General features: G+C 35.8%; 1 protein-coding gene across 11 annotated transcripts in view; it reads left to right on the forward strand.

Annotated features, from left to right (window-relative positions):
* Positions 1–27,354, forward strand: part of LOC105213669 (dystrophin, isoforms A/C/F/G/H) — a 397,492-nt gene that overhangs the window by 6,873 nt on the left and 363,265 nt on the right. The window contains exon 2 of one of the 11 annotated variants that reach the window (XM_011186654.3): positions 3,657–3,920. The exons of the other annotated variants lie outside the window; for them this stretch is intronic. Coding sequence (XP_011184956.1) covers positions 3,899–3,920 — 22 coding nt within the window. The 5' untranslated portion in view covers positions 3,657–3,898. The remainder of the gene's footprint in view (positions 1–3,656; positions 3,921–27,354) is intronic. 11 annotated transcript variants of the gene reach the window in all.

Raw genomic sequence — 27,354 nt, forward strand, 5'->3', positions numbered from 1 at the left:
CTTATACAATATTTTCAAACCATCTTCGATCAGTTCTTCAAAGGACTACTTAGACCAAAGCTCATTACATTCAAAGGGTATTCCGAATTTGAGAGAAAACTTTATGTACTGGTTCTAAATCTAAAAGAATTAATTTGTATTAAATGGGCATATCTCCTTCTGTCATACCCTGGCTTCATTATCCTTTTTTAATCTCATTGCCTTTCTCCAATTGACGAGTACAATAGATAGAAATATTGTTTTAACCCGTTACTATTCAGGAAGGTGTTTGATAGATAGGTTCAGGAAATGAAGGTTCTTTCGCTTATCATGATTATGTTACTATTTGACTCTCCCTTCTCGGTGTTTCAACCTACGACCCACCTAGTGCTAGTCACACACTCAGCTCACACCATTACGCCATTGCTGTTACAGTTCGTAAACACAAACCACAAAACAATCATACAAATTAACAAAAAACAACAAAAGAACACTGCCCCCTGCAACAAAGTAACAAACAAATATTAAAGCAAAGTGAGCAAACAATTAAACAAAACAATAAAATTCTCGTTTAAATGTGCACGCGAACACAAACCGAAAACTGTGTACAAAACCAACAAAGAGCATTGCGCACAGAGTACTTAAAAACAAACAGTGGAAGCAGTCTAAGAAGAAGCAGTCCAAGTGGAAAGACCCAAACAATTTCGACTGTTTTCTGACGCATCAGTTATGTTTCACTTTCGCTCCGTTCTCTGTGCACATGTGTTGACCCGACCGGCTTGGCGTGCCAACAACAAGCGACTTCCTCGATTGGAAAGCATTTGGCAATAAATTGATATAATTGCTTGTAATTACAAGAGCAAAAGAGAAATAGAAATGAAGGAAAATAAAATATAAAACAGTAAATTAATGATAGCAACAGTGAGTAGTACCAGCCATTCGCCGCCAGCAATCACTTCGCTTAAGCACTGCCAAGTACACTGATCACTGCTATCTGTTGCCTTTTCTGTTTATCTCCCCCTTTTCCACACTATTTCGTTCTCCCAACTTCATAGTTGAATTTTATATTCTCAGACCTTTTGTATTTCACACTTTGTATGTGTTTGTTTTTATTATTATTTTGTTTTTATTTTTTTCTGTTTTGTTGTTTGTTTACTCCACCGGCTGTGAACAACTGGCACTTGGAACACATTGTTGCACAGTCGCTTGGTTTTACCAGCGCAACGAATGCCATTACTTGTGGCGCTCATATACCCACACTCAGCCACACTCACGTGTAGACACTCTCTGCTCTATCAAAGTACACAATCGACTCTCGCAGCTGACAGCATTCCCTAATTGTTTGTTTATTATTAATCATTCAATTGAAGCCGGTGCCTAAGGTGAAGTTCAATGCTCGAAAAAAGAATGGTTGAACTGCAGCGAACTATTTACTTCGACCATGAGGTGCCACATTGTTCGAAAAGTGAAGGCAGTGTTCTTGTATGAAGCCTAGAAGCGATGTTCAGGTTTGGATTTAAGTTCAGAGACACAGTTTTTATTTTCCTGAAGAAGTCAGAGTTTATCAATATGAGAAAAAACTGATATAATGTCTTGAGAAATTTAAAGTTTATATTCTACGAAGACTTACCCCTAGGCGTCGCTAACCAATGTATTTCACTCCAAAGGAGTGACGGAAGGAACTTCTTAAGAAATTCAGTTTGGGCCCAATTTTGTAAACAGTTAGTAATGGCTTACTTTTAGTAAATATTTTCTCAAGCCAGAGTTCCAATTAGTCGAAACAAGTTCAGTAGGTTAGTTTTGAAAACGATTGGTAGTAGAAAATTGAAACGAAGGATTACGAATGTATTCTTTTCGCAAAGTTTTAAATAGATGGCCAAAAGACCAATTCTGCAGTACTAGTTTGGTCTTTTTGTTCAAGAGTGGTTTCGATTGTATTTCCAAAACTTTTATTCACTCCTCGAATACTATTTGTTACAGAAAGGCCATGTAAACGGGCGAATTCGAAGAGTTGGACAATCACTATAGATTCAATTTCGAATCCCTTATTAAAAAGCAAATTGAAAAAACTCGATTTTTAGGCTTTTGGAACAAAGCTTATTAACTTTGTGTTTTGCTATTCGCGATGATCTTGTCCCAAAAATAATATATTGAAAACAATCGATCCTCTCCGCAGTTGTTTAGCCTTCTAGGACTCTATTTATGAATATGCTAACAACTTTATGTTCGATTTAGAGCCTTACTGTTCAAACTGGGTATTCTATATGGGGAATAAGTCTGGAAGAAAGATTTAAAGGATGTAATCGATGTAATTTTGATAGAGCTTTAAAAAGTGTGATATCCACGCTTTGATTCTGTGTAGAGACCTTTCAAGATTATTATTAAACCTTGGAACCCATTTGACTAATGTGGTCTAATAACGCATCAAGCGTCAAGTGTCTTTAATTAACTAAGCAAAGCAGTCTGCTTCTGCGAAGCGTTGCTTCTTCAATCCTATGTTCCGCGCAAAATTGCTTAATAATTGTCGAAAATAATAACACTAAAGTACCGAACACGCAACTGCAGCTTTACCTACCGATGATTAATGTGAAAACAATCCTCGATGTCCGTATACGGATACCGTAAGACAAAGCCGAGCAATTTAGCAATTTTTTCTTGACAATCAAAAGTGGTATCATATACACACACAGACAAGTGTTCCATTTCCAAGACGTACCACCACAAGCCATATGCCAGCAAATCAACAAGTTAAAACAACGGCATGAGCGCAGGGTGCCAGAGATCGAGAGCGCCAGTGCATGAGAGCAACGCAAGCAAATTGGAATAAATTGAGCGTAAGCAGGAATGTGCGAGAGTGCGCGGCTTAATTAAATATCAAATAAGAGTGCAATAAAATTCCAATCAGTTGAAGTTAAAATCGAACATTTTTAGTGAAATTTATGATGGTGACAACAGTGAATTACGGCAGCTATCTTTTGCTAACGCAGTAAATATTGAAGAGTTGAAATTGAAAAGCAAATAATTGAAGAAAAAAAAGAAGTGAATATTTGGTGTCATAAAACGAGTAAAAAAGAATTGAGAAAATAAATCAAAGTTATGCTCGTGACGTGTGAAATAAATGAGAAAGTGTAAGGTACAAAATGAAATAACAACATATACACATACATATATGTATTATATGTATGTAAGTAAGTGTGTTTATATGTAGCACTCAATTGGAAGTTGCTTATCTTTTTTACCGGCTGCGACCGCTGAAGCTGGTTTTATTTATTTATGAATGAGTTCGCACGTCGACGCGTGTGTAAACAAATAAACGAATGTCAGTGTGTAGAAGAATTAAAAAAAAGTTAAAGAGAGTGAAGTCTGATAATAATAATAAAAAATAATAATTAATTTTAAAATATTTGTTTTAATATATATATATTGACACCAGGTAGCTTGTAGATCGCTACAGATCACAGAGTTGATATTATTTTTGTCAACCTCAATGGTTTTTCATCATATATGTATAAGCTGTCTAGTGTATACTAAAGACAAGCTTTATGGTCAACTTATTTGCTTTTATTGCTCGCGCCGAAAAGTGATAATTTCCATCTGTGCGTCTTCGTATTAATTTAGCAAATTTGGTCAACTGTGGGTCAGCTGATGAATATTTTCCATTTTGCGTTTAATTTCAGTTTAGGAAGCAGTGTTAGTGCGCTTTTCATTTGCAAAAGCAAGTTCAAGTTGTGAAAAATAATACTTAATAATAAAATTAAAGAATAATTACTAAAAAAGTGTTAACCTAACCTCCAATCATTTGAAAAAAGCAATTTATTAATCTACATAACAGTATGTTTAACATTGTTTTACAAATTTAAGCGAATTTTATATGTTGAACGAATAACGAATCACCTATTTTTGGAATAACGAAAACGATATGGATCCGGCGATTTTAATTGGTGAGTTTCATAAAGAAGTTCTATATGAATTAAAGACGAATAAGATACAAAAAGCTATGAAAATATATGGACAAAGTTTTAAGAAAAAATTATGGTTGAGAGTATGCCGAAAGGATATATTGATATGTGATATGCTATGATTATGCCGGAAATCCGGTAATCTCACCAAAATTTTTTATATATTATCTTACATAAAGACTGGTCTATAAACATGAGACGTATTACTTTTGTAATTTTTTTAACTGAAATTTTCCAGCTCTTGTTAGTAAAGAAGCATTCGCTATAGTTTTCAACATAACCTTTGTATGGAAGGTAGGCGTGTTCATAATCCGATTTCATCCATTTTCATGATGTTCAAGTAACTAAAGAAAATGACTGCAGAAAGTTTGGTTGATATATGTAGCTGCTTTTAGCAGCTGAAAAGATAGTTCTTAACCAAACTAAGAGCTAAAATAACTCGAACTGACATAATATGTATCTTATTCAGATTCAAAATCTAGCTTCTAATATCAAAAATTACTATTTACATTTAATGTTTTTCTTTACTCTACAGCAAGTAATTTTGGAAGCAGCCATACATAGCCTTATAATTATATTTTCTTTTTTAAAGATAATACTTAATATAAACTTATAGTCACGAAACTTACTCGCAGAGGTTATTATTTATGACCATAAAGAGTAAGTTGCATCTGATTGAATTCTACTAATTTACTCGAATAAATTACGAAAAATTAGCGTTATCTGTAAAAGCTTCCCCTTTTAAATAATTTTTGATTACCACTCAAGTCAGTACTTTGAAGAATATATTTATTTAAGAAAATATTGTTATGATATCTAGGCTCAACTGTAGAAATTCTTGCTAATTTATTATTCGTAAACCCATTATCAATAGGAGGCATGTTTAGGACTACTAGAAAATCGGAAAATTGTTTTAAGTTTTATAATGTTTTTAAACGACTAAATCAAAAAAAGGAAAATTTACTTAAAACTTAACGTAACTTAAAACTTAACGTAATTTAAAACATACGTTTTTTTTTTATACATATTTCTTTATTTATTGCATCTGCTTTGTTTAAAGCCTAACAATCTATATATATAAAATTAAGTGGCAAAACTTCCTGTTCGTATACTCCTCCTAGACGGCTTTCCCGATTTCAATGAAATTTTCTGTGGTGATTGGGGTCTGTGTGGAGGGTGCACATAAGAAATTTAATGTGTGTATCATTGCACGTTTTGCAAAAAAAAAAAAATGAATTTGCAGGAACATTGCTATATTCTGAAATACCACAATATTTCACTGGGAATCGATCATCGAAAACATTTCAACGACGAAAGCAAGGGGAGCGTGTTGACGGTTATCCAAATGTCCGTAAAACCGATGTCATAGGACGCATTTACACTATCCATCCGAACAACGCGGAATGTTTCTATTTGCGTCTGCTATTAGTCAACGTGCGCGGACCAAGATCATTTGATAATTTGAAAACTGTTGACGGTTAGTTGTGTGCGACGTATCGTGAAGCATTTCAGCGTTTGCATTTGTTAGAAGATGATATGCATTGGGGTACCGCACTTCATGACGCATCACTCACATCTCATCCAAAACAAATACGCGTACTATTCGCCATAATAATATCTACATGCCTTCCGTCAAATCCACAAGAACTGTGGAATAAGTACAAAGACTGCATGACCGAGGATTTATTAATTTTGGCGCGTAATCGAGCATCGGACGCAGACTTGCTATATACATTACAAATGTATAATGATGCTTTGATATTGGTTGAAGATCTGTGCCTTACAATTGCTAATAAGGCATTAGCGCAACTTGGCATAACTGCGCCCAATCGTTCAGCGATTGATATGCTTGACCATGAGCTTCAACGTGAACAACAATACGATTGCAATGAATTGCGTGCTTTCATACAAGCTAACATTACCAAATTGAATATTCAGCAGAAAAATGCTTATGATAAGATTATACGAGCGGTTGACAATAACGCCGGTGGATTCTACTTTCTGGATGCGCCCGGGGGTACAAGGAAAACGTTTCTGATCTCTTTGATTCTTGCTACTATACGGTCACAGCAGAAAATTGCGCTGGCAATTGCTTCGTCAGACATCGCTACTACTCTACTTGATGGAGGCCGAACAGCACATTCTGCGTTGAAATTATCGTTGAACATCCAAGTCGTTGAGACACCAACGTGCAACATATCGAGGAATTCAGCAATGACAAAAGTTTTGCGAGGAGCTGGAATAGTTCTATGGGATGAGTGCCCAATGGCTAACAAAAAGTCATTAGAAGCTTTCAATAGAACAATGCAAGATTTACGCCAAAAGCAACAACTTTTTGGCGGAGCATTAGTCTTATTATCTGGCGATTTTCGGCAAACTTTGCCAGTCATTCCTCGATCAACTCCTGCCGACGAAATAAACGCATGTTTAAAATCGTCAGTTTTGTGGAGACATGTTCAAAGGCTGACCATCAACATGCGAGTCCAATTGCAAAACGATCGATCCGCAGCGGCGTTTTCGAAGCAGTTGTTGGACATTGGCGAAGGCAAAATACCAATCGATGATACCGGTTGGAATATCAAGATCTTTGTGGATGTTTTCGTTACGCATAAACCATGGTGAACCCGTGATTGTTCTAAGCATTTTAGATTGGAATCTCTGAATTATATCAATGTTGGTTGCACAGGTCGTACCCCACAGTTGAACACCATACATCCAAAACGGTTTTATGATTGCATTGTATAACAGGACTTTGTTGTCTAGGCTAAGTTTAGAATTTTTGTTTAAAAGCCAATTTAAATTGGCTGCTCTTAACCTCATGCATGTAATTTTACTCGCTATATGTTTCCGCTACGTGAGCCTTCGATTCAGGTGAATCCCTAGATAAGTTACTTCATTCGCTTGGGGTACTAGCACATTGTTTATTTTAACTGTCCGGCATGTTTCCGATCTTAGCGAGAATGTAACATGCTTGCATTTTTGCACATTAATATTTATACGCCAGTTGGCTAGCCATTCTTCGACACAAGTTAAGTGCTCCTCTAATACTCTTGATGCTCTTATGGGGCATTTATTACGGCTTATTAGGGCTGTGTCATCCGCAAAAGTTGATGTCAGTACGTTATTAGCTATTGGAATGTCTGCTGTATATATTATGTACAGAGTAGGGCCTAATACACTGCCCTGAGGTACACCGGCCCTTATTGCTCGTTCTTCTGATATGAAACCTGCTACTTTAACTGTAAACTTCCTATTTCTTAAATATGACTCCAATGTTTTATGCAAATCGTAAGGTAAAACGTTTTTGATTTTCCATAAAATGCCTTCATGCCAGACCTTATCGAACGCCTGAGCTACATCGAGAAAAATAGCTGAACAGTACTCTCTGTGGATAGTACCCGAAACCAAGAATTGCATTAAAGAGCAAAGAGAGCAGAGATATTTGGCAACTCAATTAACATTTTTGGAGTAATATTATCGTGTCCTGAAGACTTTTTCGGATTTAGCTCTTTTAGGATCTTGGTAATTTCATAAGTAGACGTCCTAATAGACACGCTTGACTCGTTTGCGATATTGTGCAAAGTTGGTAACTTAAAATTGTTTTTTGGACCATTGGGTTGAAATACCTTTTCTAGGTAATTTGCAAAGCAATTTGCCTTTTCCTCATTACTACACGCCCAATTACCATTCAAATGTCTTATAGGCATGTTGGAATCTACTGGTGGCTTAAAAGACTTTTGGGCTTTCCAAAGAGAGTTTTTCTTGCTTGAATTCGGACACAGGTGCTTTATATAATTTTCAGTATTGCATTCTTCATCGCGTTTAAGTGCTTTTTTTAACATAACGTACAACCGATTTTAGTTGACGCAGAGTTGAAGGGGAACGACTTAACTGCCATTCACGTCTCGCTTGCCTTTTCTCATTTACAAGCTTTTCTATTTAATATTAGAGATGTTTCTAAAAACCTTAACGTTTCTTTTAGGTGTTGCCAAGACAGCTGCATTAGTTATTACATCATTGAATTCCATTATGCTTTCATCAATATCTCTTCCTGTACTTATAAACATAAGTTAACTTGAAACTTAACGTAATTTACAACTTATCGAAACTTAAAACTTAACCTAACTTAAAACTTAACTTAACTCAAAACTTAACGTAACTTAAAACTCTGACTTAAAAACTTAACTTGAATAATAAAATAATGCATTCTACCGTTAGAAATATGGGATACTGAGCAGAACACCTCAGCATTAAAGTTGCCAATCAGCAAATGCGAAAAGCAAATTATGTTATAGTTCTCCTTTTATTTTCACCTTCCGCAGTGGCGCACTTTAAAGACTTGAACTTGAGCACAAAAAAAATCTGCACTTGCAAAATATTGTTCAACTAAAGTGTACAGACCCATACCATTTACATACATACATATGCACACTTGCAAATCGCCATTTAAATGCGTGCACACATAAACAACTCTGCATTTAACGCTGAAATGCTGATACACATCCGACCTGAGGCTTCCATAAACAAGCAAACGAGCAAGCACAGCCAGTTGAACAGTTGAAAGGTCAGCCCAAGCGATGCAAGCGCCGTAAAGGGAGATGCCAAGGATATGTGGGCGCTGTGTTAAAAAGTCATTGCAAAAATTGCACAGCTTCTGCAACTGAGCTAACAATAACTTCCATACAACGTTGTTCTTGTTGTTTATATTTTTGTAAGCCCTTTGCCACAGGCATGGGTAAGAGCACTTACCGAAAAAATATCTCTCACATTTCTCACTCAGATATATTGTATACATGGAAATATATAGACACGCATATGTACATACATATATATGTGTATGTATATGACCAGATCCATTGCTACCAAATGGACAGCTTGGTCTGAAAATTTATATGTGGATTCAGAGTTTCGGTCAACGCAGTATTTTTATGCTGAGCACTCAGCCTGCTTTTGCATAAATAAAAACAGTTTTTGTGTACTTTATTTTTGCCTGCAACATTTTAACTGCGATATATTGCAAGCAGACTTCTACTGTTGGTCAAAAGCAATGTTTTTTTAATTTAAAGCAGACATAAAAAATCTCAGCACTTTTCCGAATTCTTAAGGTAAAAATATGAATTTTAGTGTCAACAAGTAAGGAAGGGCTAAGTTCGGATGTAACCGAACATTTTATACTCTCGCAATTTATGTATTTAATTTTTTTAGTATAACACACAATTTGACTCACATATTCGGCATATATGTATGTATATAGTAATAAGTCCATTGAATGTTTCAAAACCCTAATATTAGGTATATGTGATATTTCGGTAAAATATGTATTCGAAGCTCTGAGATCCTAATGTCCTATATATGGGGCCTTGAATACTTATGGTCCGATTTCGCCGATTTTTAGAAGGGCGATATCATTCTATTAATGCATTCTTTGTGCAAAGTTCTGTTCCAATATCTTCACTAGTGCTTACTTTATATATTGTAATGTAAACGGTGCAGATCATATTCCAAGCTCTTGTATATAGGAAGTAGGCGTGATTGTGAAGTGATTTGGCTTATTTCACAACATATCATTGTGATGTAAGGAAACTATTACAAACCAAGTTTCATTGAAATCGGTCGAGAAGTTCCAGAGATATAGTTTTTGACCCATAAGTGAGCGACGCCACGCCCATTTAAAATTTTGGATACTATTTTGAGTGCAGCTCTTCTGTACCATCTTTATAATGAAATTTAAGGTTTCTGGTGGTTTTCCTTACTGAATGAAAGCATTTATAGTAGTTTTCAACATAGCTTTTGTATGGGATGTAGGCGTGGTTATAATCCGATTTCCTCCATATTTGAACTTTATAAAGAAATGCCAGAAAAAAACGACTATTGAGAGTTTCGTTGCTTTATCTTTAGTAGTTTACGAGATATGTAAAAAAATCTTAGTAGGGTCCGGGGCTTAGTTATAGCTCTTTATAGGTTTCCGGTTATCGCCATTTTGTTGGCGTGGCCCATTTTGTGATTTTGCCCATCTTCGAACTTAACCTTCTTACCAAGAAACAGATGTATCAAGTTTCATTAAGATATCTCAATTTTTACTCAAGTTACAGCTTGCACAGGCGGACAGGCGGACAGACGGACGGACGGACGGACAGACAGATATCCGGATTTGAACTTTACTCGTTACTGATCACTTTGGTATACATAACCTTATATCCAACTCGTTTAGTTTTATGACTTACACACAACCGTTATGTGAACAAAACTATTATACTCTCTTAGCAACTTTTGTTGCGAGAGTATAAAAATATGTAGATAGGAAAAATTCTTTAGCTTTTTCTAGCGACCATGTACTACTTCGAACACTTACTTTTTAAAATCCTCTGAGTCCAATATTGTAATACCTTACTATTTTCTTAGCGCATTTTCGAGCCTAAAACTAATAAATCTACCCACACTCCTCACTCACAGATAAATTCTATTCTTTGTTAACTGAAGCTGCTGAAATATGTGAACCCTTTCGCCACTTTTGCAAATATATTAACCCTTATTCCTTCCAGACGTATGTGATTGGCGTTGCAACCGTTTAGCCGGTTATAGACGTATTCTCTACCCTTAAAAACTATATCTCATTTCTCTCAATATTAGCCATCTATTGAAGTTCCTGAAGTTATCAACACTAACTAAAAATATTTCACATATGAAAAGAGGAAAACCATAAGATAGATAGTCTTTAGTAGAAACTTACTCACGTTGGTGAGAATGGATAAATTGGTCCAGGCCTTCAACCTCATTCTCAAAGTTCACAATACAAAGACGAAAGAAATAATAATATAGTGACCAGCAAGAGGTCTACGTTACGTGGCCTAAACCAATACTGAAACAATGTTTCAGCTTCCATATTCAACAAACAAGATCTTAAATGACCGTGGTTTTACAAGCATACTAGAAATCGCTGAAAGATCCAAAGACTATCTATTTTAAAAAATGTTTCGACGATTGGAGGAAGCGCTGGCATAAGTGCATGATATGGAATGGGAACTAGTTTAAAGGAAAAACTAAAATTTCCGATATTGAGTTGGATATCTAAGTAGGCGGTACAAAAATCTTCTTTGTTGACTTAAATGCATCTCAACCATCATTTAAGCCTATGAAGAATTCGAACTACTACTATAGCCTTGCATTTACTAATATACAAAAACAAAGTTTTAATGCTTTCCTCAACTCAACTCCCACGACTATTAGGCGACTAATAACTACAAGGAATGTGTGGTCATAAAAGAAGAGTTACGATGCATAAATTTAAATTCAAAAAACACTTCCATTGCTTGAAACACCTATATGAATATGTGTGTATAAACTAGATATTTTAACAAAACTCATTTTTGCATACGGTCGTTACATATTCATGGGAGACAATGCGTCAATGAATTGGTTTTCTCTATCGGAAAAAATGCGACAAAATATGCCGACCCACACAAGCTCGTAAATATTTTAAGCGAGTATTTTTTGTTTGTTTTCCTTTTGGGTTGTTTAGCCACAGCTTTGAAGTGGAAAGCACCGTTTGTGGTCATGAAAAAACAAACATTGAGTGTTTGGCTCTCTACAAAAAAAAAGTGTTAGATATGAAAATGTATATGGACATGCGACAAAATTTGAAATTTTTGTGTGTTGTCTTCCGGTTTGAACAGTGATTTTATATAATTTTTTGAATCTCTATTACGCTTATCCTCAAGTCCAGTATACAAGTAGCTTTAGACACAGAATTAAATCTCTCCAAACATTGATTTGTTATTTCTGTAGAGGGTCAAATACTACGAAATGCGCTTTTCTTATCCGGATGAGATCTTTGAGAATCTTTTCACTTATGTAGGGACTGACCTCTGTTGGTGAATTTTTGATGCGATTATGCTTATGGAATTATCTATATCCTAGGACCGTTAAAAATACCCAAAAAATTAAAGATTTGTTTTCGATAATCAAGGGCGATAACTATTATGGAAAATATTTCGAAAAATTATGTTTGCTGAGTTGATATTCGAACACAGGGTCGATAAAGTGCAGTAATATATCCTTGGTGCATACATAATCCACTCGAATACGATCGATTCTTTTAAATACGCAAATTGTAAAAATTTCAACTTCCACTCAGCAGTCAGGCACATATTACAATGCCGGCAGCGAATTATTCACCTACATATTTCTGCACAAGCGAAAAAATATGTAAAGTTCAAATACCATACACTCTCATTGCTAAAGCACAACAGTTGCATAAGAGCCTCGACAAAGCAAGCTAAACAATTTACACGCAGTTCCACGAGCACTTGGTAGCACTGAATAAATCGCTTTTGTTTATACATGCACATATATGTGAGTATGTGTGAACTGTGCACGCAATAGTTGGTAATACAAAGGCGCGCATAGAACACCACCCGCATCCGCAACAAAAAAATAAAACAACAACAATAAACCAAACTAGACGCCGTCACAACAAAAATGCCGCTGCACACACTACCTTAGCCCAGTTGATCGGCTTCACCTTGTTTACCTCCACTCTGCGCCGGTGGCTCGGTAAGAACTGTCAGTCCCGTCCGGTTCCCACCGCTGACCGTTGCGAACGGACACACGGCTTCTAGGTGGGCCCGAATTGGAAAATGTATACTATTTGTGTGTGTGTGCCGCATTGCATGCAATATTTATTTGCAATGGTTACTGGTTGTTGTTGTTGTTGCCACCTAAAACTTTATTTGTTTGTTTGTTGTGCTCGCCACGTTCATTAATTACGTACAACTTGAAAGTGAGTTTGATTTTTCCAGCGGCAAGCCACTGCTCCACCGCTTCACTGCGCTCATTCTAGCAGCTATGAAATATCAGCTTTATTCACTTCACACGCACATTCATAAAAATGCATACCTGCTCTATGTATATACAGTATGTGTACAGTGAAACACAAAATTGTTCATAAAGGTTTCATGACATTACGAATCAATTCTTTATTCTGTCAAATGCACTCCCAGAAAAGTAACGGGACAAATTGTCGAATTCTCAATTCCTATCATACCTGAGGACTGTAAAAAAACCTCTTAAAATAGGACGGAAAGTGTCGTGAAGAATATCACTTGGACAGCCATTGTGATGCCAAAAAAAAACGTATAAGTATGGACCTTATATATCACCGAAGTGCAATAAAAAATTTTATGAGACCACTAATTACCACCGTCAACGGACTGATTGTACCTTATAAGTTTGGCTTTAGACTTAGATAATCCACCATGGATAAGATATCCATCATGCGCCAAATTTTGGAAAAGACCCGAGAGAGAGAAGAAGCAATACACACCACCTTCTCATCGATTTTAAAGTTGCCTTTCATAGCACGAAACGGAGCTGCCTCTATGCCTCGATGTCTGAATTTGGTATCCCCGCAAAACGAATACGGCTGTGTAAACTGATGTTGAGCAACACCAAAAACTCCGTCAGGATCAGGAATGACCTCTCCGAGCCGATCGATAGCAAACGAGGTTTCAGACAGGGTGACTCATTATCGTGCGACTTCTTCAATCTATTGCTGGAAGAAATAATACGAGCTGCAGAGCTAAATACACTTTTATTGATATCATTAAGACGAAATATCTCCTGTCACAAAACAAACAGTCAGTACATTCGCGTTTTGCCTCCCACCTCACTGTTGACATTCATACCTTGGAACCAGCATTAACACCAGCCTTGAAATCCAATGCACAATCACTCTTGCTAACAGATGCTATTTTGGACTGAATAGGTAATTCAAATTCAAATTAAATCCTTCTCTTGAGGAACCAATGGAAATTGAGGAACCGAATGGATGAAAGTACTCCAGCTTTGAAAGTGTTCGATGTAGTACCCGCTGGGGGAAGCAGAGGTCTAATTTGCAAAAACTACCATATCTAAATTATTCTGCAAAGATTTCATAATATTCTATGGCCTTTCAAGGAATAACAATCGAAGTGTAACGCTTACGAAAAAGAGCCAACCAAATCAAAAGTCCACAATCTCCCTAACATCTAGTAAGACGCACCATTCGTACAAATTTACTTTTACAAGATATTTTTCAGACCCACTGTATGTACCCAAGCGTTGTATGTACTTTTAATTTTTAACAGTTATTTATTTTTTTTTTTTTTTTGGTTTGTTAATCTGCAGTCATGCAACATGTGCTTAAACGAGTTTGTTGCATGCCAACTGAACGATGCCACAACTCAGTGAAGCGTCGACGCGCTGCAACGCAAATGAGGCGCAACCATTTGCTGCTGGCGCTGTTGCTGCTAAGCTCCCCTCACGTTCCTGCACCCGGCGAGGCTGGGCCTTTGGGAGTTGCTGTTATATACACTAATGATTTTTCGTCTCTTGGTACATATATGTTTTTTTTTACTTTTGATTTGTGCTTCGGTTTAATGGTTTGTTCGCCTTTTTTCAAAGCACTTGTTTGGCGTGGTTGTCGGTGTTGGATTTCTGGTTTTTCGCTTTTTTGGTATTAATTTTGATTGCTTTGGCGTTGTTCGACATGTTTGGAATGTCTTCTTTGGGAGAATGTCAGTGGTGTGCCTTATGAAAATGCAACAATGGGAAAACAAGATTGAACACATGTTGACATAGTTTATTGCTTTTGTTGTTGTCAATTGCTTCGTATGGTTTTAGTGATTCGTTAATGACAACCATCAGAGTATTTAAACATGAGCGGTGATTAGATTTTATATGCTTCTAAATTTTGGCAATACCCTTTACTTCATGAATAGTAGACATGCATTTATGATTTTTTTTTTCGTTTCTTATTTATGGGAAATACTCGAAATCGAAGGCTTCTCGTATACCATACTCATAAAATAATTTGATAACTTGTAAAATTTTGAAAACTTGGGTTGGCTTTTGACCCACTCAGTTAGAGAGGACTTAAAGATAATAGCTATCTAGATTGAGAATTCAGTTATCAGAATCAGAAAACTGTGTACTAATTAGAAATGTTGACGTATGCGGCATGCGGAGGAACTATCAGAAAAAACTTGTCAAATTTGGTATAATGTGTTTTACTATACATATCAACATCTTCTCGTCAAAGCTCACTAAATAATATCAGCTCTCTAAGAATAATCGCTTGCACTAATTTCAGAACTTGAGAATAACGATTATGTTCATCGAAATATGTTTCCCTTATATGAAGTGTGCTTCTAGATTTTGTCTTACGAATTTTAATTATCCTAGGAACTAACACCTAAGATTTGAAATTCGGCAGCTTTGAATTAAGCTCTAATTTTATGGTAATTGTAATGGGAGTACTTTCTAGACTAGATATAGGGGTTGCCGAGCTGTAGGCCTTCGTTTGGTACGCGATGGAAGCTGAGGCATCAGCACCGTGTTTGGAATAGCAAAACATCGGCCTAAATCCGTGCTTAGTAACAGCACATTATAGTTTTTTCTTTAATTAAAACAAAAATAGTTGCCCAAGAAGTATATTGTATCCCAGTATATTAGAATAGATTTATAAGCTGCGGGCTAAACCAACAAACATGAAAATTCCATTGTAATGACGTACCATATTTTTGTACAAAATTCGTTTTAATTAACACAAAATTCATTTGAAATTAATTTTAAGAAACCATTCTTCTCTCGTGGGAAAACAACTTCAATATGTGAGGAGAGAAAATTTGATGTGATGAAATTCACTAAAAACACAGACAAATATATCGCTCATTTACTTGAATAGTGTCACAACTCAAAAAAGTCGATTTTTCAGGAGAGCAATTTAAAGTTTTCAATTGTCTCTAATATAGCAAAAAAAAGAAAATGCCTTCAGTTTATTGACAAATCTAGTGGCCTATAATATATTAAATACAATGTTGAGCATAAATGGGCCAAATAGAGTGTACTAATGCTTTTTCTTGGACATAAATGTGACCCACTTTGAATTATGTCGTTATTTGTGAAAAATATAAATCAATTTCGCCGTCATAGGTCAAATGTGCCGTTTTTACTGAAAAATGTAATTAATTTTTCACCAATATCGTTTCCTGTCGTTATTTCGTAAAAAAAATTATAACTGATTCTGGCACAATTGAGAAGTGTCATTATTGTGGTTAAAAACTAATGCAACATAACAAGTTTAAGAACGGCACATTCTAATATCACGGTTTATTTTCCTACGCATCGGAATAAAATTTTTATACAATGTGGACGATGAAATTGCGCACATTTCTGCATACTCAACTCAAAAATCGTGTTTTTTAAGTTATGACACTATTCTAGTAAATGAGCGATATGTATATAAAAATGTTATATTTTCCCAAATCAAAATTGTCTATATGTGTAAATTTAAATTTATAATTAATTTTCAATTTATGCACACATATTTTTTGCGCAAAATATTTATTGATTGCGGCGCCTACGTCAACAGGACTGTCAACAAAGTTGAATTTTTCCACATATGTAAATATATACAAATTTGCATAACTGCATACAGTATTGTGAAAAAAAAATTCTCATAAAAAACCATCGCCGATTTAATATACAATAACATTTTGTCTCCCTGATTTACATATAAATACGACCATTGCTTCTCAAGAAGCTCAGAAGAAAAATCTGTAAATAATGCTTAATACTTACACGGAACTTAATTCTTATGAAAAGGATTGAAATCTTAACAATTTCTTTTGTATTTATACCAACTTTGATATGCGTATATTGCCATATAATTGCAAATATTTCGCACAATACTGTAGGCACATCTATAAACAATATTCCAAACGATAAAAATTCCTATGTGTGCATACATTTACACATACGCAAGCAACGGTAAACAAAAAACCTACGCACACCGCAAAAGCTCGCAATTTCATTCACAAAAGCCCGGCTGAAAATTGTTTGCGATTCATACAATTCGCAAAAATGAAAATTATGTTGGCGGAAACAAGCCATATAAAAATAAATAAAAATGAATTTTCGAATGCAAAAAATTGGCCTCAAAACCAGTTTCTAGTATTTGCAGAAATGTGAACGAGGCGACAAAAGAGAATTGGGAATTAAGTATGAATTTGCGAAACAGAATTGAACTATAAAAGCAAATATGAACAAAATTAGAATATTTTTTATACTCTCGCAACAAAATTGCTAAAGAGAGTATTATAGTTTTGTTCACATAACGGTTGTTTGTAACACCCAAAACTAAACGAGTTAGATATAGGGTTATATATACCAAAGTGAACAGGGTGAAGAGTGGAGTTCAAATCCGAATGTCTGTCTGTCCGTCCGACCGTCCATCTGTGCAAGCTGTAACTATAGTACAAATTAAGATATCTTGACGAAACTTGGCACACTTATTTCTTGGCACCATAGGAAGGTTTCGAAAATGATCAAATTCGGACCACTGCCACGCCCACAAAATGACGAAAACCGAAAACACATAAAGTGCCATAACTAAGCCATAAATAAAGCTATGGAAATAAAATTTGGTATAAAGGATCGTACTATGAAGGGGCATATTTGGATTTTTTTTTTTTTTTGCGAAGTGGGCGTGGCCCCGCCCCTAATAGGTATTTGTACATATCTCGCAAGCCATTGCATGTGATTGTCGTTGAAACCGTTTATCCGGTTATAACCGAATCGACGATAGTGCGACACTTCTCTCTCCTTCGCAGTTCGGCGCAAACCAATAGAGCTATATAAACCAAACTTTCTGCAGTCATTTTTTTAACCACTTCTTCATACAGTCCAAAAATGAAAGAAATCAGATAATAACCACGCCCACCTCCAATACAAAGGTTAGGTTGAAAATTACTAAAAGTGGGTTAACTCACTAACGAAAAACGTCAGAAACACTAAAATTCATATAAGAAATGGCAGATGGAAGCGGCACTCAAATTTTTTTACAAAATGGAACCACGCCTACATCCTATATAACAGAACTTTGAAGGCGATCTGAATCGTTTACTTTACAATATATAAAGTAAGCACTATTGAAGATATCGGTGCAGAACTTTGCATAAACACTATGTTTATAGTGTAGCAGCCCCATTCTAAAAATCACTGAAATCGGACCATATGTTTTTAAGGCCCCATATATCGAACACGAGGAGCTCAGTGCTTCTAACCTAATATTATGGTTTCCAACTTTCAATGGACTTTATACAATATATATGACGAATATGTGGGTCAAATTGTGTATTATATAATAAAATAAAGTTAAATAAATAAATTGCGAGAGTATAAAATGTTCGGTTACACCCGAACTTAGCCCTTCCTTACTTGTTTTAATTGAAAAATATTAATAACAATAAATGCATAAAAATATTAGAAATATTTTTTTTACACTTTTTCTACTCATGATTTCACTTGTTCCGTGCATATATTTTAGATATCATAAAAGGAAAGAAACGGAAAAATACAACATATGAAAACTTGATAACAATGATACCATATACCTTTATTGTATATGAAATCTTATCTAAGATTCCTAAGAATAATAGAGTACGAAATAACATATCCCAATGATATAAGCAAACCCTAATTGCAGTGCACTCTCTTAGTAAACAATTGGTAACAGTGTAAAGGTGCGACCCCTATCACACCTCTACACTATCTCGATAAATCTTTTAGGTAACGAATGATCAATTAACGTAGACTATACATGTAAGAACTTGCCTTCATACCACTATTTTGCTACCTGTCTTAAAATGAACATATACCCTCTATAATTTAGTCGTGGTTTAGACGAGAAATCACAAGTAAGAAAGGGCTAAGATCAGGTGTAACCGTGCATTTTATACTCTGGCAATTTATTGATTTTATTAAGATAACACACAATTTGACCCATATATTTGACATAAAATCAAGTAGAATAAGAAAATCATCATATATAGTATATAAGGGCTGAGGTAATTACTAGACCGATTTCACTAATTTCCACCACCAAGGTACACTATATCCAAGTCTATATTATATATTAAGTGAGCATTAATTTGGCTAAGATATTTCACATATTGAGCGATTTAAAAGTCCATCGTATTGTAGTTTTGAAAAACCTATAATTAGGTATATGGGACCTATGAACCGATTTTAACCATTTGAGTACAGAGACACACTGTTAGAAGAAAAAAATGCGCTGAATCTTCATGTTCGATATCCGGGTTCTTGTAAAGTTGTGATCTCATTTTGACGATTGAGTGCATCTATAGTGCATCATCTGCTCAAATACAGTACTTGTGTAAAGTTTTATTCCGCTATCTTCATTAGTTCTTGATATATATATATTATAAAGTGAACGAATCATATGGAATTCAAAATTGTATTATATGGGAAGTAGGCGTGGTTGTGAACCGATTTCGCCCATTTTCCATCGGTAAAATCAGGATGTCGAACAAATATTATGCTTCGAATTTCATTGAAATCGGTCTCTAGTAGTTTCCGCGACATGGTTTTTGGTCCATAAGTGAGTGACGCAACGCCCATTTTCAATTTCAAAAAACTGAGTGCAGGTTTCTTCTGTAAAATTTAGTGTTTCTGATGCTTTTCGTTAGTGAGTTGACCCACTTTTAGTAATTTGCAACATAACTTTTGTGGTTATTATCCAATTTCACCAATGTTCATGGTGTATGATGGGGTAGGAAAAGGACTGCGACTAGTAAATTTGGTTTATATAGCTTATGTAGTTTGCGAGATATATACAAAAATCAATCAATATTCCAAAAAATGCATCCAAAATATACTGATGGTAAGGAGCTCAATGTTTGTCTTTACTGGCTTTACAGGAACTTTTATAAGCTACACATTGAAATTTCGATCTTAAGATCTCATACAGTTTACGTCTTAAATTATTTAAAAATCTTTCGATTTGTGTGAATTGTGAAATATTAAATTTTCTACAACTTCCTGCAGCTAAGCCAAAACTATTTATTCTGCTTCCATCCACCTCTATTGTTTTTAGCAGTTTTCTCGCCTCTACTTGTCACCGGTTGTGTCACATAGCACGACCAACTAAGCCACACAATCAACCGAAAAGCCGCGATTACTCAAACACAACTGTCTTTTGCAGAAGTAATCTTTAACATGTGGGATGACAACAGCACTTAACACCTGACGCCTCATGCTCCACAGTGATTGGGGGTTGATGTGACAACACGTCAGCGTAAATATGTAAATATACACACAATCATACACGTACTTTTTGATGGTTTACAATTCGTACAAACTGTTGGTTATGGTGTTGAGTGGTGTTTAGTTTGAAGACAGTGTTGAAGTGCGAAAATTCGTTCTACACCTACTCAGCTGTTATTTTTACTCTTATTTGTTAGAAGCATTGTTAGTTGTTTCTAAATATGCATTTCTAAGGGTAGATTATACTTTAGGCTACCATTTTGAGACGAAATGATGACTCTCTATTTTATAGTAAAAATAACGTACACGTACAGAATGACGCGATAACTGAGCTCACGTTTTCGAATATCAGCCACTAGACTCTGGAATAGAATATATATTAAATTCGCTGTTTACTGACTTTTGTTTTCGAGTGCTTTTCTTTTTTACTCTTTTTATGAATAACATTGATTCAGCAAACTATTTTTAGTTTTCTCGTCAGTACTGGTTGTCTGTACACTTTATTATAAACTCGTAAAAGCCTCCACCCAGCTTTTAAGCATTGCAAATCACCCACACACTTGCCAGCGACAGCTGCTCAATGCTGGTCACAGAGCAAATGTCAATTAACAATGCATAAATCACATGAAATACACACATGCATTGTAAAATATGCCAAGTAATTGCACACAATTGCATGCATATACACATTAGGGTGGTGTTTAAAATTTTGGGTACCGTGTCGTACATTTTTCACGCTGGAGTGTTTTCTTCCATTCGGGCGATATGTCCAAGTCAGCGCAACTATGTCTATATCGCCGAAGACCTCATACAGCTCGTCATTCCAATAAATCCGGTACTCATCTAATCCAAGCCTTCGCGAATTAATTTGGTATTATGATGAAGTCAACTTTGATGTCAAAGTTCAAATAACTTCAAAAAGTTTCAGAAATATGTTTACTAGGACCTTAAATCAGTAAAAATTAGCTAACTAAGACCGTTTCATGTTAATTTGTGAATTCTCCATTTTAAAATCGTAACTTATACCTATGTTCTGTACCTGAATTAAGCCAAGACCATGATATTTTATATGACTTCTTTAATGATTCAGCGTTTCAGTTAAAGAAACTGAGTCTAAAGTTCATTTGATAGTCTTACGGACCACCCTAATTGGCTTTATATACACATATTTTACAAATTTATTTATTTTTCCAAAACAGGATTTAGCACTTTTCAATTTTACATTTGCTGTCAATTCCTTTATGCTCGACAGCCTTTATTTAATTGTTTTGTTAATATTTATTATTTTAGAATATATTCTTGATTTGTTGACCAGTAAAAGTTTTCGGTTTAATTTATTTCTATACAAGTGTCACAAACTTTATATATCCACATATGTATTATATGCAAATTTATGCTCTCCATTATTTATTATTTATCACAAGTGATACTGTCATGTCTTCATAAATAGTTGTGACAAAAGATTCAAGCTTCATGCCTCAATCACATCAAGAAATAAACAGAGTTCATTAGTTTCAATTGAAATGTTTACCCATTTAATTTTTACATTAAAGTAAATCAGCCAATGAAGCAGTAGACTTCGTAACTTGTTGCTGCTATGGGCATTTTGCATTGTTGTAGTTCTTTTAATGTAGCTTTGTATTCGTTAAGATCATATGCAGAATTTTTTAAAATGAATACATCACGCATTTCAATAAGTCTTGATTAACAGCTGAGCGCCACTTCATATTTTACAGGGAGCACTACAAATTTGTGAGAATTTCGCTTCCATTATATAATAATAACAGAAAGAAAATAATTGTATAAATGCAGTATTTTCAAGCGACCGTCAGTCAATCACATGCGGTTGGTCGTAAAATAGATCGCCTACCCGAAATGCCGATCAGTTGTTATAGGTCCTTATTTATTTAAATGTAAATTCTCAGGAACGTCTTGGAGGTTTACTATATGGGTCAGGTCTCTGTGGAAACATAGCACTCCTCAAAAGAGGAGAGATTCGTTTCTCCATATAGACTAAAGCAAACCTAAGAATACTTACTCAACTAAGAAATAGGCTAATACATAAGCCTCGATAATAAAAAAAATATTTATCAAAGAATTGGTAACCTAATTGGATACGACTTGAAAAAATCGGTCCCGGTGTGCTTTAAGCGACTCTGTTGTCAAAAACTCTCAACATGAAGTCATAACATTCAACAAGCCTAACACTCTCACTTCAAAAGCACCAGGATCAAGCAAATTCGGAAACAACAAATATTAATAATCAAAAAGTAAGCAAAACAATCTAATATAACCTCCAGCAGCAATAAATTACTATAAAAAACTAACGAATGTGTATAGATAAGCCCGCAAACATGCTGGTAGAACGCCGTAAGACTCATAAATAGATAAAATGTCAAGCGCACGCAATTGACAGCTTACATACTAGACCACATCACATACCCACCTACAAACATATCAGCCAGACACTTGGCGCACACTTCGACACTGTTCGACAGTTGAAATTGTTAATTACACCGAGCCACGGCGTGCCCGCCGCACCGCCCAGTCAGTCGGCCGCCCTTCGCCTGTTGAGCGCGCGCCGCTTTGCCTCTCCACCCGCCATGCTCAACAAGGCGCGGCGTATTTTCGCTGCTAACGTTATATATTTCACACATTTCTGGCATATGGTGGCCCATGTTGTTATAGATTGTTGGTGGCGCTGACAATATGCGCAATTTTCACTGTTTAAACACCAGTCAAGTTGTTGATTTGAAGGCGATAGTTGAATGCCAGTTAATTTGCAGTGAATAAATAAATTCGCTTAGATACACACAATTTGCGCGCACTTGTCACATAGGAGACGAAAATTGTTGTTTTTGTTTTTTATTACCATATTTCTGTTTATTTATCTCTCCATTTTGGTGGGTGCGCCGGCTGTGCTTTCGCTGTTGTGTGTACATACATATGTAAGCTTGTTTGACATGTGTTCTTTGGTTGGTTCTGAAAGTCAATCATATCAATTAACGGGAAATAACGAGGCACATGACATTCTGTTGAATACCTTTTTGATATATATTCTAACTGATTTTCCCTTCGGTCATTTTTGGTATACATTCATATATCCATGCAAGTACATTTTAATATATGAATATTGAAATCATTGACTTATTCTTTATTAGTTTGTACTATCTCCGTCGAGAGAAATTGGATTATACTTTTTTATTTCTTTAAAAAGTTCTACTTCCATTCTTGTACTGTTCACTTCACTCTAGGGATGTCGGAAGTGCAATAAGGTATCGATATATGTATATCATATCGATGTTTTTTGGAAATATCAATATCGGCATTAATATTAAAAATCGATATATCGATGTATCGGTATTTTTCCAGATTAAAAGCCTCACTCACTTCAGATATTGTATTTTCGATACTGTAATTTTATCAGTAAGCCCGTCTGAAGGTAGGAAATTTCGCTATTACTAAATCGAATGTAACCAGATAACCAATATACCAATTTCGGCTGGTTAGAAGGTGGACATTAAGAGCTATAGGTCGTCTCTTGATACAAGTATACTTACCTTTTTGAAAAATATAATAAGTAGGTTATGGTCAGTCCGCAGAATTAGGGTCATTCTGTTAGGTTATCGTTGTCTCCACAAAAAGTTTGACTTAGACAAATAACCCCTCACTTTATACTTCTAGCTGAAAAGTACTGCGGATAGAGTCATAATGTTCAATTTCTTCTATAAAAATATATACATTATGCTTTTGTATAATGCTCCCCGGTATTTCATCATTCTGTCGAAGCAGATTTATTTTTGTATAGAAGAAGAGAAGAGAAAGAATCCCAAATTATAAGGAACTCCAAAGGTATGCTATTTTAAATTCCTCTAAAGGTTCAGTTTCGCTCAGTTTGTCTTGGAATTTAATGAGCATACATATTGATGAAACAGTCTTAAAACCAAAACTCTTCACATTTCTTCTTCTCCCTCAAATTAATTTCAAATTTATACGCTTCATTAGTTGATACGATATATTTTCTACACGGTCGAATGATTTGTTTTGTTTGGGTGAACGGTGAGTTGACGCATGACGCACAGGTGGTGCACACGAAATACTCTCTTTATGAATTGAGATTAGTGAATAAATAGCCAATATCTTTATTGTTTTATTGGGATAGTTTTCATTAATATGTAGATATATATTATCGTTAGTTTCTTGCGCTATGAAAATGAGCTATGTTAACTGAAGTGGATAGTTTATAATTAGGGTTTAGAGGAGGAAACTTTGATAGATTAATTTCAGTCAATTTCAACGCGAATCAGTATGATTTTTATTTAAAGAAGGTATAAAACGGAAAAAGATGTACAAGTCGTCGATCCGAACAGAAAGAAGTCCCGAACCTACCAAAACCCAGAGCTACGGACAGCGACAATTTTTTTGAATGTCAAATAAATCATGAAATTACCAGTGGTTACTTTTTAACGTTATATATTTAGAGATTCCTTAAGTTTAAGCTCTATATTTAATGTCTTAATTACTTACTCTTACTTCTGCCGCAACAACAACAGATTTATGAAATAATATTTTTACCTCTCAGTAGGACCTACATATAAACCACTAATTTATATACAAGTCGAACATTAAGTATCACCAACTTAAAAACAAGATGGTACACTCAGATAACGAGGTTATGCAACGAATGTAAAACAAAAGCAAAAAAATAAAAAAGTAAAAAACAAACACTTCTTCGCATAGTGGCCAGCGATGGGGTTAAGGAACTTTACCCCGGCACCCAGCCACTACAACCGCTGGTGTGCTTGACTACCCACAGCAACCGCAGCCGGTGCGAGTTGTGTCGTCTGTCTGCTGCATAATTTTACTTAGACGCCTAACACAGTTGTAGTTGAACTCTTTTCTGCCTTCTCTCTCGCGTCGTCGCACGCGCTGCGATAAGCATGACGCGACCATTCAAGCGTTTACGCGCTTATCAGCCGGGCACCAGCTCTCCTTATCGCCAACGACTCGTGCACCTCTTCACCTAAAATTCTACGGCAACAACATTTTAGGCCTCAATGAATTTAATATGTTGACTACTTCGGTTCAATGGGTTGGCCTGGAATGCGCTCGCTTCTGGCATTTATTGCCCTTTTCATGTGAGTAAGTGTGTGTTTGTTGGTTTTGTATGATGGTTTTATTATATTTTTCTTCTCGACAGCCGATTTATTCATGCGAGTAGTAATTTGTATTGGTTGTACATACTTGTGCTATTATTACTATATATATTTTGGAATTTCTTTCACACTCTTTACACAATCAGGCAAATAATAAGATGCGAGTAAGTTGCAATTTGTTTTATGGGGTGCTAAGAATCTTAATCTTAATGAGAGCACTTCATTTTGATTGGCTTCATTGGGGAGTTATAAATGTAGGAGAATCTTAAGATTTGAGCATTAATTATTGAAATTTGGACTATTGATTATCATTTAGTGACTGCGTATTTAGATGTACGTATGTATAAACTGTTGACTAAAGACTAAAGGCTGTCGACTATAAAAAAACGAACTGTAAATAATTGACTTTATTATTGAGTAAAAACCTACTATATATTATTTATTGATTATCGATTATGTTTTTTATCGGACTTACTCAATATTGACTTATGATTATTGGCCTATGTATCATGGCTTATGTCCACAATAGCGCGTCTTTCGGTTCTTCTTTTGGCAGTTTGGCGCCAATTGGTAATGTCAAGTGAAGCCAGGTCCTTCTCCACCGTTCCATCGTCTGCGGTATTCGTCGTTGTCAATGTATAAGGGATCAAAACTCCCTGTGTCGCCTCATCAGATGTTGACATCGTCCACACTTCTGCACCATAAAGGAGGACGGGAATGATGTGGGACTTGTTGAGTTTGGTTTTTGTTCGTCGAGAGAGGACTCTATTACTCAGTCCAAAGTAGCACCTGTTGGCAAGAGTGATTCTGATTGGATTACCAGGCTGATATTGTTATTGCTGTTAATGCTGGTTCCAAGATAGACGAAATTATCTACAACTTCAAAGTCAAGACTGTCAACAGTGACGAGGGAGCCAAGACGCGAACGCGGTGACTGTTTGCTCGATTACAGGAGATATTTCCTCCTCTTTTCACTGGTCTTCTCCAAGATTTGGCGTATGGTGAATATCTGGTCAGTTGTTGATTTTCCAGGTCCAATCAGTTTGTTGACGGTGGGCTTCAGTCGTTCAAATAGTACGCTTGATAGAACCTTATAAGCTATGTTAAGGAGGCTTATCCCATGCACCCTATCAGCTCTTCGCCGTCGTATTTAAATAGCTCGACCGGCAATCCATCGTCCCCCGCCGCTTTGTTGTTCGTCAAGCGGGTAATTGCTATTCGAATTTCTTCATGGTCGGGTAATGGAACATCTGTTTTTTCGAACATTACCGCTGTCGACCAGCTTGTCAAGCTCTTCATACTCACGCATTTCGGCCTTTTTCTGTTTTTTGTCTGCAAATGCGTCTCGCTTCCCTCTTCAGCTCTCGGTATCTTTCTCATCCCGCTCGTGTTGCGGTCGATCGCAACATTGTAAGGGAGACAGTCTCATAGGTGCGTTCTAGGCGTTCATAGAAAGTGTCTTTGGGCACATGGACACATCGTCCTACTCTTCCGTCGGAGCGAGGTGATGTAAGCCTTTACTCTTACGAGGACATCAACGAGCTGTGCAAAGACGCCTTTGCTTTTCACAACCGCATAAGCGGGCCTTCTAACTTTAGCTCGCCTCGAAATGGATGTCTGTTGGCTACCCAGAGGATACTTGGTCTAAGACCGGAAGTCGTGTGCTGCTTGAGCCACACGCAAAAGAATCGTTCCTGGACACTCCACACAAGTGAATGACAGTCAGGAACCTTCTTCACTTACGTGAACTTCTACACATGATCCCATCCTCCTTTCTACAGCCTACGATAATTGATTATTTACTGTAGTCTAAATTTACATTCACCGACTGTTCGCTATTGAATATAGCAACTAAATTATTGACTATTTTTTTAAAGGATTTATATCTATTTCCTAATGCAAGAATTACAGACTCTTGACTTACAGTCTGAATCTATCAATAATTAACTGACAATTTTAAACTAAATGAAGATTCACAATTACCGACTAATGTCACTGAACATTGACTGCTGATGCGTAATGATTGTTAATCGACCGATTGTTGACTTTTTTGTTGAATAACGTTTATGAATAGTTTAATTAATACAGGCAGACCAAAGCGATTTCAAAGCGTGGAAGATATTCGTCGCTATTTCATAAGTTATAAACAATATTCA

Source organism: Zeugodacus cucurbitae, chromosome 2, assembly GCF_028554725.1.
Source record: "Zeugodacus cucurbitae isolate PBARC_wt_2022May chromosome 2, idZeuCucr1.2, whole genome shotgun sequence".
In the NCBI taxonomy this organism is placed as follows: Eukaryota; Metazoa; Arthropoda; class Insecta; order Diptera; family Tephritidae; genus Zeugodacus; species Zeugodacus cucurbitae.